At 39.4% G+C, this 12,773-nt stretch overlaps 2 protein-coding genes across 6 annotated transcripts in view; one reads left to right on the top strand and one right to left on the bottom strand.

Moving 5' to 3' along the window:
* The window catches only part of LOC309530808 (uncharacterized protein), a 42,910-nt gene extending 37,806 nt beyond the window's left edge, over window positions 1-5,104 (top strand). For all 5 annotated transcript variants that reach the window (XM_082219960.1, XM_082219959.1, XM_082219963.1 and 2 more), the window contains one exon: window positions 1,208-5,104. In XM_082219960.1, coding sequence (XP_082076086.1) covers window positions 1,208-1,265 — 58 coding nt within the window. In that variant the 3' untranslated portion in view covers window positions 1,266-5,104. The remainder of the gene's footprint in view (window positions 1-1,207) is intronic.
* The window catches only part of TAB3 (TGF-beta activated kinase 1 (MAP3K7) binding protein 3), a 29,478-nt gene continuing 19,930 nt past the window's right edge, over window positions 3,226-12,773 (bottom strand). The window contains exons 6-7 of the mRNA XM_082219958.1: window positions 9,273-9,356; window positions 3,226-7,333 (exon numbers count right to left, since the gene is read on the bottom strand). Coding sequence (XP_082076084.1) covers window positions 7,185-7,333; window positions 9,273-9,356 — 233 coding nt within the window. The 3' untranslated portion in view covers window positions 3,226-7,184. The remainder of the gene's footprint in view (window positions 7,334-9,272; window positions 9,357-12,773) is intronic.

Below are 12,773 nucleotides of genomic sequence, written 5' to 3'. Positions count from 1 at the left end.
AGATGTGTGCATGAGCCCAAGATTTGGCAGAAGTTGCTGAAATTTGCAAGTGCATGAACCCTCTAGTTTTTCTTCAGACTGCATAAATCTTTGCAGAACTCCTCCAGACTAGATTAAGCCTTCCAGAGGCTTCTGTGGGGGATGTAAAAGGAACTCAAATTCTCCATAATCAGTATTAAGGCAATGCATTTGCTAGGCCAACTAAAACTCCAAAATCCATATTAGTTTAATATTTTCAAGTTCAGGGAAGCATGGGGGCTTGCGTCTTGCTTTTTCATAACTTAAAATAATTAAGAGGGAGCTGAGTTGTGTGTATTCTTGCTTGTGCACTTTTCAAAACATTAGCTGGCTTTGCTTTCCTGGAGTTTCTCCCAGAGTTTGTGGGGACAAAACTAGTACGTAAAATACGAGTGCTTTTAAATTGCTGGAAACCTCAGAGTTTTGTGCGACTGGAACAGTGCATGTATCGCCTATTAACTACAACCTATAACAGGAATAGCCAAAATAGTGGTTTCCAGATGTTGCTAAGCTACAACTCTCAGCATCCCTGCTGAGCTGTAGTCCAACACACTAGAGGGCACCATATTGGCCATCTCTAGCAATTCGTATCTCCATTCCAAGTCTGAACCATGCTGTGCTCTTCAAAATTTTGATACTAGCTTTACTTCCTGAGCAATGGCTGTAACTTCAGTGCTGCAGGGAGCGTTTATCTATCCCCTCAAATAACCCTGATATCTACTTTCAGCAACGCCTTATCATTTTTTGAGCCTTTCCTCAATTTATTTTTTCCTGTCTCTACCAGTGCTACAGTATACATCTCCACTATTGTATCTCCCAGAGTATAGGTGATAAAGTGGTGAAAGAGAAACTATCCTCAACAGCAAAGATATTCCACCCTATTGGGGGGGGGGGGAGAGAGAGAGTAAAGTCACAATTAAAAGATAGTGCTGGTCCTGGTAAAGGGTTTCCCAGTAACAGAAAATTGTGCATTTTCCCCTGTCATGCAGAAATATCTTTGTTGTCTTTAAATTGTGGCCTTTTAGAATCCAAACAGAAAACACTGTCCAGCAGCAGATTTCTGTTTGCATGACCATCAAAGTAACTTTCACTGAGTTTGTAACTCTTGTTGGTTAGTTAACTTTATGTCATAAAAAGTCACGTCAAAGAACCATATCCACATTACTGACTTTCAAAATTTGTTTTCCAGTGCACCTAACAAAGGAGTTTTTGTTAACTTCAGCAAAATCATTATTGCCTGGGAATAACGATTCCACTACATCCTGAACAATGAATGCATGGACTTCAAAGCCTTCCAATATATTGTGCTTCTGCTGCAAAGAAGAAACAAAGTGTTTAGAACTCTGTTCATCAGTGTATTTCTTCCATTTTTATCAAGTTGTATTTGAGCATTTTCTAGTATTGTATTTTTTGTAAAATAAAACTAGTTGTACTATTACGGAAAATGCAAATAGCAAACATCTGTACTCAAGTCATAATAGGTATGAATTCCCCCAATGAACTGATTTAAAACAGTTTATTTTCCTTTCCATGTAGAGCAATCAAGCTTATGATTGCTTACATATTTTTACAGAGAATGGAAACACAACAAAGTGGTAAACAAATACAGCTGAAGTGATTTCCATGATTTTCCATTAGGAAAAATATGCAATCATAACCACAGATACAGTTGTTGCTGCTCCCGCCAGCCACCCCCACTTAAAAAAAATGTACCTGAAGGCATGGCTAGGATAGCCTCTGTGTACAAGAAGTAGCTCAGGATAGCAAAAATCTGGATTCTTCCACCATTCATAAATAGCTACAACGGACTAATACAGCTATCCCTCTGAAAATTAGAAAAATGCTTATCACAAACTTGCTGAATTGGTTGGGACCATGGTTGGGAGCACATTTGTAAACAACTTCTCCCTTTTTGGGTTCACAGTTCACAGTACTGGTTATGAAAATAATTTTTAGCTAGTTTTCAAGCTCTTCTAAATCAACTGTACCATTTCACCAGCCATAAGAGTGCCTGGCAAGAGTTGGAACCTTTTCCTGATAGCAGTAGTAATAGAAAAGTCCTTCATCTAAGTACGAAGGAGCTGGTATATCTGACTAGGCATGAGAATTTATTATTCACTGGTAGTAAAGATGGACCTAGCTTACATTGTTTGGAATTTGATATTTATCAGCCATAGGTTCAGAAGACATGATTACATATATTTTATCTACCAAGCTCCTAATTCATTACTTGGCTTGAACTGGTACTTGGACCTGCTGGATCTATGATGAAATAGTGAAGTGACACCATAAAATGGCAACTATAGCAGTCCCAAGTATTCTAAACAAGGATTTTGCCCAGCCCTAGCTAAGAGTCCTTTGGCTCTTGTGCCTCAGCTCAGATCATAGGCAAGGCACTGGGCTTATGTTACCTAAGGGAGACCAAAAAACAAGGCACCTGAAACAGCCCCAGCTGATTAACTTCAGCCCTCCCTTGCACTACTCATGTTAACATTATCTAAGTTACCCTCTGCCCTGTCCCAAACCACCTGCAAGTAAATTCTCATGGCAAACACTGAATCTAAAATGATTTTATGGTAATAGTGCCTTGGCTTGGTTCCTGTGTAAGACGGAACCATAGTTAAGGATACAGCCTGAGGGAGCAGATTTTTGCTAAAGAGGGCAAGATACTTTAGCTCACTGTGGATCTCAGCCATGCTGAAATGTTAGCTAGCATCAGTTCGGCAACCTATAGAAGCAGCTGATGGTGTGCTTAGTTGCACCTTGTGACTGAAATGTGGAAGCAGCCTAGGAATTTGATATAGATGCATTTATGTAACTCCCATGCATGATCAAATGTGAAATATCTGCATTGGATATTAAAATGCAAGAGTTTCCTCTAGCAACTATAATTCAAAAACTTCCGATGTTCATAAACAATGAGACACCATTTCTGCAAGATGATATCCAGGTACCTAATTTTGACTTCTATGGAGTTCCACAGATTCACTGGAAACCGACAAGACCAAAACACGTTTTTTCTTCTTCATGGCGGAGATCCAAGTTTAATGTAGTCACCAAACAAGATAGGTACTTATTTTCTGGTTAGAATGTGTGATACAGCAGTTGCTTACAGAGAAAGAATCCGCGTGAAGCTGATAGAGTAGATGACACAGCAAGAAGTATTTTAAAAGGTTTCTTACTACATATGGAAACAAATGCAGGATGTTACATTTTCTTAGTTTATTGATTTTTTATTTTATTTTAGGAAACTGCAGCTCCCAGTATATGTCATTCCGAGGTCCCATGCATGCATAGCCTCTTAATGCCTTTACACATTTCATCTTGCAGTAATTGTTTCCATTCACAGCATACATAAATCTAGAATGTAAGGAAAACCCTATTTACAGGATTTCAAAAGAGCGTGGTTTTTGTTTTATAGTGAAAAAAATTAACAGGACTTCAACAGAGCAAAAAGTATAGATCAGATACATTGGCTTTGTCACAGATAACACAATTCAAAAGTTTGTTCAAAGGTCTTGAGAATTAGAATATTGCTTGACTCTTGGCCTTTGCTCGTTTCAAAAACAAGAAGACCACTCAGTAATAACAGAAACAAGATGTCAATAGATCAAATACATGTCAACTTTGAACAATTATTTGGAAAAAGAGATAGCACACAGAGGCAGCGTTGGCTATAATATGCATTTATTTCTGTGCACATTTTCAGCTCTCTGTAGACTCATAGCACCTGAGCAGGTGACAGAGGAATTGAGAGTCCGGCTGGATACTTCAATAGCTACACTGTAAAATTTTGTATTTCAAATTACATGTTTCAGGCGTCTTGTGTTTATCAAGCCAAGATCACAATACCATTAGCCATCAGCATGTTTAAACTTTTCATCATCTCTTTTTTTAAAAAAAAAATTGTCTTCAAACAGACTAAATCCAAGAAATTTTAAAGAGATTTATAATCAAAGGGGTGGGAAAGTGAAGCATAACGCAACTGAAAGAAACATTGACTTAGTAGTATGACTGAGACCAGCTCTTTAAAAAATATACTTGCTTCACACATCTGCCATAATGGGGAAAAACACACATACCACAGACACACAAACACACTTCTCAATTTGATCTATTTCACAAAACATTTTCTTGTTGCTTTCTTAGCCCCTCCTTTCCTACACAAGCTAGCTTGATAGCAATATCATATATCCAAGTACAGGATTTAATTTTTGTATGCTATAGTATATTCCAATGTTTTCCACAAGCTATTCTATTAACTAAAACTTGGAGGAGCTTTTATATTTTATATGGAAAGGGAAATTGTTTTACCAGCAGTTAAATATAAAACAGGCATTTATAAACAGACATTTACTTGAGAAACTGGACAGTTGAATAACTAGCACCCAATAAGGGTACTCCCTGTACTGACCCAAGTTCTATGGGCAAGGAAAAGACCAGCTGTTACTAAGAAGTAGTGCATTTTAAATATTCATGATGACCTCAAACGCCCATTACACACAGATGTGCACATTCGAAGTTGTATATACTGCACTGCATTTAGTATCATGGGGTCTTTCATACATTAACCAAAGGTTTTATGCAATGAACATTTATTCTGGCATAACCTAAACCCACTTTGGTTGGTGTCACCTATTCACAAGTGAATTCCAAGTGGAAATTGATACCTAATGCTCGTATATAACTTCCAGATGAAAATTAGTTTTATTACCATCATCAGTTTTACAGTGTGGATATTTACAACAGTTTTGTAGTAGCTTTTTTGCAGCATATATACTAGTTTTGCTTTTCTTTGATTTTTTTTTTTTGCAGAATCAACGAGTGTAACTGATTAGTTTAACGTTTCTCCTAAGAATCAACATGACCACTAGCTACCATCTCCCCCACAACAAACTACGTTCTCACCTTCTACTCCACAAGTAAAACTATGAGTAAAAGGAAATAGGTCTCCATAACAACACCGTCACAGATCCACCATGCAGTACTGCAATTTATATATGTATCTTCCCTGTTATCTCCCATGAGTCAGAAAATACTGTTCACACAATATGGAAATAATACGTGCAGTAGAGCATTCCCTACCCCCCAAAAAAATGAAACAGGGAAAGCCTAAAAGCACAGAGCTGTATGCTTACAGCAAAGACCCTGTAGGACTTTCACTGACTTCAGAAAGCATGCACTTATAGTGGATTGCACCCAGAAGTGATAGGTTAGCACTCCCCAACCAAAAACCATTCAAGTCACACAGGTGTGAAAAAGTGGTACATACCTTTCAAACATGCTCTCTACTCATAACTCAAATGACTTCAGTTTCCTCACCAGTGGCAGCACCTAATAGTGCCAAACGGGAGCTTATGTTCAAAGAAGGCAAGAGGATCAATATGAAATCATGGCAAGTGTTACAAACACATGATGCAATTTAACTGAAAAACCCAATGCTTCTTATCTCTTTGTTTTTCCATTTCCTAAAAACCAAACAATTCCATAAGTGAATTCTTAATTAGAGCAGCAGAATTCTTAAAATTTCATCAGGATGTTCAGCAGTTATATTTGTAAGTGTCAAAATCATGACTTTAGAAAAGAAATCTCAACACTGGTTCCTTTCATTTCACTGTGTTCCTTTGCTGTTCGATATAAATCAGTAAGATTTTACATACCGGATAAATTCCACTTTGCATGGACAACCTCTACATCTTATCATTACATGGGCAAGATGTGAAATTTGCTTGCACAAGGTGCAAGTATTTGGAGTAATATAATTGGAGAGTGCAAGAAATTACACACATTGTTCCAGTGCTTTATCAGTGAGGAAAAAACAGTCTGACTGTTCTTGAACAGTTTTATTATAGAATGACTCAACTTCAAAACCAAGAAACCTTCACAAAAGAGTGCTTTATTTCAGCAACCTAGCACTCAAACAAATCAAACATCCTCTTTATAATAATCAGATGCATAAAAGTACCAGTACAATTCCACTTTGTTTTGTTTTGTTTATGCCTATTAACTGCCCAATTTTTTTTTATTAAAAAATGCATTTAAAGATCTGCTGCTCTTACTAATTAATACAGACTGGTTTATTGACAGTGTGCAAATAAACCTTTATTGAAGAGCTAATATTGATTACTGTTTTTCAGCTAAATCAGAATGGGGGCACAAAGTACCTTCTGTGCTGTAAACATAATGAATTCTTCACATAATTGGAAGCTGAAAAGGCCTAAGGAAAAGGGTGCAAACACTTCTCATACATAACAATGGCTGAGCTCAAGTCTTCCAAAAAGAATTTGGAATAGTTCTGCATTTGGCATACGTCCACTCTACTGTCATCAAGCACAGTTTTAAGGGAACGTTGTTTATAAAAGCATAATTTACTTTTAGCTTTAAAACACAATGGCCTAATAAAAGCATGCAGCACTATTTTTTTCCTCTGTAATATGATATAATTACTTAATTACCAGTGTTAACATGACTTGGTGAGTGCTGTACAAGCAAAAGGGATTGTAAAATCACCTCTGATTGTACTCTATAAATAAGGCTCATACAGTACGTCTCCCTCCTCACCATGATCCACAATTTCAAAACAGCATTTGTGTAGAATTAAATTACCCTGAAAAAAGCAGCATTTACAAATATCCTTATTTTTTACTTTTTTTGCCCCCCCCACCTCCCCCCCCCCAAAAGAAAAACACCTTCCTTCTTTTTCAGTAGTTTACAATCTGGAAACATAGGGAGTCTTTGTTTTCCAAACGGCTGTGGCCAGATTATCAGATTCTGGTTCTTCACAGTTTGTCTGGATACCTGTAACACTTCACACCACAAAGTAATAGTTCTATGCTTATAAAAATATATATATATATAAGGGCTACTACCCAGCAAATGTAATTATAGGGGCTAGAACAGCAGCAATCATCTGATTCCTTATACATTCTTCACAGAGGGAATCCATTTTGGGTATCCTTTCAGTCTTGCTCAACGCAGTGGGATAAGAGTATTTTCCCCAAACTAATATTTAGTGCAGCATGAATGGAAGGGGGATTTCTCCCTTATAATTTGAAATAATTGGCTGGCAAACGCCTGGCAGATGACTGAAAGATGTCTCATATATTCGTCTCCTATGGCTGTGTCCTCAAGAGCCTGTTTTTAATCCAAAGCAGACCTTTATGGATTCAGGCATACCGCGGCATTTCACATTGCTCACAGCGATTCATTGCTGGGTGGTTTAAAAAAGTACAGCTCTTACAATTCCACGGAGCTCCTTCAAAGTCTTCGTCTCTTGGCTGTGATCGTGGAGCTTGCTTGGAACTTCTCTGATGATCTACAGAGAAATTTTTTCTTTTAAACTCTTCAGTTTTAAAACACACCAAAGCCATGCATGATAATATAATAAGACTACTGAAGTTTTAACATTTTGGAACCACATTGTTATCCACCTCTGATTTTACCTTTGTTCCCAAGGGAGGCCAAAACACACAAAATATTTCAGTTATAAAGTGTTTCTTAGACATGGTCTACATCCCAGCATTATGAGGCTACGTCAGGGCATAGTATGGGACCCCAGTCTGGAAGATATCACTACTAAGGTGCAGGTTAACATTAAACACTAGCATTTACTTCTTGCTCTTCTTTGCAAGGAGGGGATGGACCAGGGCAGCTTCTGAATGTATAGCAAACATTACGCTGGTCACCTGGATGCTCAGCATGATACAGAGCATTACCACTGCCATAACTTCATTATATCATTAATTATTCTATAGCATCTACAAATCCCTATACTGCATTACTTTCATACCTACTTCATACCTTATTGTTTCAGTCATGTGTGAGACCAATCTATTTACACCCATGTGAATTCAACCAGAATAAATTTGTCACAGTAAGATTTGGCGCAAAACCACAAAGTTAAGCCAAAGATAATTTGCTTACTCAAGTGTCCTATGTTTTCCATGCTGTTCAAATTTTGCCACTAGATATCAAGAGAGGCTTTAATGTTGCCTCTCTTTCATGCTCTCAGTTCCTCACAAACGGCTTACTATAGTCACCTACCCTTACATTAGCAAGCATTTTTTAGGGTGATAGCAAAATGAATGTAGGGATGTAGTACGCATGTCCAGTGTCTTCCATAAAAGGTTAAATGATGCAACATCAGCGTTTAAACATTCATGCTACACTGTCAAAGCACTATCAAATTACTGTAGCTAATACATGGCAGAAAGCCACAAACATTCTTTTGTGTATTATTTTAGCACTTGGCACCAAGTACTTTAGGGTTATATAATGTACACCCTCTATTCTTCTGAAAATATCCATAGGGCTGACTTATGGCAATCACATTTCACAGATTTATTTTTAAGCTGTGTTAGTTTTCCCAAATGACTGTAGGTTGTCCAATAGAGCCACGGTGACACGATGATAAGGGTTTAGGTGAACAGAAATTTCTGTAAGATGTGTCCAACTATAATGAACATGAAAAGCAGGGGAGAGGAAAGAAAAGAGACAGGAAGATTAATTGATTCATTATTTGATCGCACGGTCATCAGAACTGGCCACCTGGGCTTTCACACTGCCAGTTCTCGCTGTGGTGTTTTCAGTCCCTGAATTTGTCCCTGCTACAAGAGGGGTTTTCCCAGTGGAGATACAAGAGGCAGATCACACTCAAATGTAAGGAAGAGAAGAAAGACAGTAACACTTCTGTAGTTGCAGAGTTGTATTTTTTCTCCTAAGCAGACAAAATTGCAGCAGAAGTAACAGGGACAGATAGGGAGTAGGAAACTGCTGAGCAAAAGAAGAAACCAGTTAGGAGAAGGTGCTGCACTTAAATAACATAAAGGGGGAAATAAAAAAATTTGTACAAGCTGGGAAAATCATGGTACATAAAGCTGAAAGCGCAAAATCATCTTAATCAAGAAAGAGCTATCTTAAAAAAAACAAAAAGGTGAACCTAAAATGTAAAGCTGATTGTCTGCTACTTTTCACAACATCCTACTTCATGCATAAACATAATCTAAATGTGTCATGAAATGGTCGTTTATACTGCTCTAACTATTACTGTATTCACAATACATTAGGCTAAGTGGTTTTTCCATACACCACTTGTACAGCATAAAATAATGAAAGGCAAAATATGTTTCTCAAGACAACGGTCTCAACAAATCTATTATTAGATATAACACACTGAAATACTAATACAAGGCATAAAAATTCAACAGCAGCGATCTACTAGAAACTAAATATTGAACATTTTATTAGCGACTCACCTTTTTTAAATGGCTTTGGTGGCACAACAGGACCAGGCTCTATATGATCATAAAAGTTAGTCATGGCTTTTGGGTCAAAGTTCCCTAAAACAGAAAAACAGAAAAATTATGCTCCCCATGGAACAAATAGTAACAAAAGTGACTAGCCTTAGTTCACATGCATGTTTTCAACGTGAGAGATGTTGACAGCCTACACTGTCTCCTTCAGGTCTTTGTCTAGACTTACCTGTCATGAAAGTCTGTGGAATTTCCTCCTCACACCAGTGCATCTGGCACCTTCATTGTATAGCTTTCACTGTATGCTGAAAATGCACCTCTTTACCCTGGCCTTTGGCACCTGATATTAATAATTTTAGGACCCACCCTATTCTTCAGATTCTAAGTTATTTTTTAACGGATTTTAATATTGTATTCTTACCCTGCTGTAACCTGCCTTGGGACCTTATGGTGAGTTAGCAAAGGAGAAGTTTACTTTTTAAATCAATCAGTAAGTAAATAATGCTCTTTGAGGAGACTGTGTTTTCAGAGTGAAAAGGCTGTGTCTGTTTTGTAATTAAAAATGCAATCCCCTGGAACAGTGTCAGAATCAGCTTTTGCAAATGCCCTTTTCAATTTATACTCCTTAATAAAAGGAACAAAAAAATAAAATAAAAACCACAACGTTTAGCAAAACTGAAATACCCAGCATCCAGCAGCATAAATAACTGGCAAAGAGAAAACAACTGCAGGTTTATATCACTTTGCACTAGATCAACTGGCTGATCAACTGAATCAATTTTTTAGCCGCTTTGAGGAGGGAACTGGAACTACCGTCACTACAGCATTGGCCACCAGCACATCATCAGAAACTACTACTGATGAACAACCACTTTTATTACAGACCTGTGACGTACAACGTGCCTTTCGGAGCATTAACATCAGGAAGGCAGCTGGACCGGATGGAATCATGGGACGGGCTATTAGGGACTGCGCTGCAGAATTAGCCGGCGTATTTACGGACATTTTCAACCTATCCCTGTTGCAGGGTTTTGTCCCTACCTGCCTGAAGACATCGATTATAGTGCCAGTCCCCAAGCAGTCAGTGGTGGTATCTCTCAATGATTATAGACCAATAGCCTTAACATCTGTTGTTATGAAATGTTTTGAGAGATTGGTGCTAGATTATATTAAGGCTAGTCTTCCATCCACTTTAGACCCATTCCAGTTTGCATACAGAAGAAACAGATCTACTGATGATGCTATTTCCATCGCCGTCCATACTGTATTGAGTCATCTAGAACGACAGGGAACCTACGCAAGGCTGTTGTTTGTGGACTACAGTTCTGCCTTCAATACAATTCTGCCAGACAGGTTATTTCTTAAAATGACCAACTTGGGTATACATCAGAAGATCTGTCTGTGGGTAAGGAATGTCCTGACTGATAGGCCGCAGACAGTGAGAATGGGACCTTACTATTCTTCAACTCTAGTATTAAGCACAGGAGCCCCTCAGGGATGCGTGCTAAGTCCCTTTCTCTATTCTCTGTACACATTTGATTGCGCCCCACTGTATAAGTCCAACACAATCATCAAATTTGCGGATGATACAACAGTGGTGGGGCTCATCAGTGAGAACGATGAGACTGCTTATAGGAAAGAAGTACAGGGGTTAATTCAATGGTGTAAAGAAAATAATCTTATGCTTAACACCAAAAAAACCAAAGAACTCATAATTGACTTTAGGAGAAAGAAAAGTGTATTTTTACCATTGTACATAAATGGCGAGGAAGTGGAGAGGGTTGGTAGTTTTAAATACCTGGGCATTTATATCTCGGAGGACCTCTCATGGACTGCAAATATTAATATGGTTGTGAGGAAGGTGCAGGGGAGGTTGTATTTCCTGAGAATGCTCAGGGGACTGAATCTATCCCAGCACCTACTTCTGTCCTATTATCATAGTACCATCGAGAGTGTCTTAACCTATAGTATATTATCGTGGTATGGGAGCAGCTCTGAAACGGATAAAAAAGCTTTACAGCGAACAATTAAAATTGCCCAGAACGTTATTGGGCTCCGACTACCAACCCTGGATGAGATCTTCACGTCTCGCATCTTGAAGAAGTCACAAAATATTCTGAGAGATCCCACCCACCCTGCTCACAACTTCTTTGAACTATTGCCTTCGGGCAGAAGATATAGGACAATGAAAACACGAACCACACGCCTTCTGAATAGTTTCTATCCAAGAGCTCTGATTGCACTAAATAATGATCTCAGGGCCAGTTGCAAGGTTTAGTAAGTAGGGAGTAGAAGGAATGAGATAGGTTTTAGGTTATGTTATGCCTTTAATAAAGGTAAAGGTACCCCTGCCCGTACGGGCCAGTCTTGCCAGACTCTAGGGTTGTGCGCCCATCTCACTCAAGAGGCCGGGGGCCAGCGCTGTCCGAAGACACTTCCGGGTCACATGGCCAGTGTGACATCGCTGCTCTGGCGAACCAGAGCCGCACACGGAAACGCCGTTTACCTTCCCGCTTGTAAGCGGTCCCTATTTATCTACTTGCTCCCGGGGGTGCTTTCGAACTGCTAGGTTGGCAGGCGCTGGGACCGAACGACGGGAGCGCACCCCGCCGCAGGGATTCGAACCGCCGACCTTTCGATCGGCAAGCCCTAGGCGCTGAGGCTTTTACTCACAGCGCCACCTGCGTCCTGTTATGCCTTTAATAGGTCATGCTATATTCTGGATTATGTTGTGTTTTATATATTATGTCTAAATGGGATGAGAGTTCGGAGATACGTGCAGGTGTATGTGCGAACCCGGTCTTTGGGTGGGTGTTTGATTTTCGTTGTTGTGTATACTGTGTATATACGGACAATGACAATAAATTTATCTAAATCTAAATGTAGGACAGTCAAAACATGTCAGTAATGTGCCTGAAACCAGTCACATTCATTTGTGTAGTGTTTGCTTTCCTTTGGGCCTCACTGGCAAGGACACAGGGGGCGGGTCATCTGGGCAGCCCATGACCTCCCTATACGCTGCCCAGGCTTGTGCCCTGGAGAGATCACTTTGGTGATGCAAATGCTGCAAAAACACCATGGTCTAAGGTACAAGTACTAGGGGTTGCCTTTGTCGGCAGGAGAGATCATCATGTCTCACTAGTCACCTACTACTCACCCTTAAGCTGGGCCACCCCTGGTCACTAAAGTGCTGACCTGCCACTGTCCGACTGCTTCAGTGGGTACTGGAGTTCAGAGTATCACTTGACAAGCAGATTGAACTACAGCAGCAGGCAAGAAAGAAAAGAAACAACCCTTCTTGTGCTTAGCAAGCCGGAACATCAGGACCATGTGTCCTGCTTTGTCCACTGACCTGCTGCAGGTCAACAACTCGCAGAAGATGGACATTATTGACCCTGAGCTGAAAACACTCAGCAGTGACGTTGCCACTTTGCAGGAGACCAGACTCGCTTTGAATGGCAACCTCCAAGAAAAGATTTACACCCTTTTTCCGGCAAGGAAGGC

The sequence above is a fragment of the Podarcis vaucheri genome, assembly GCF_965113315.1.
Source record: "Podarcis vaucheri genome assembly, chromosome: 4".
Lineage (NCBI taxonomy): Eukaryota > Metazoa > Chordata > Lepidosauria > Squamata > Lacertidae > Podarcis > Podarcis vaucheri.
The sequence above is the reverse complement of the archived record's forward strand: the minus strand, read 5'-3'. Positions and strand labels throughout refer to the sequence as shown.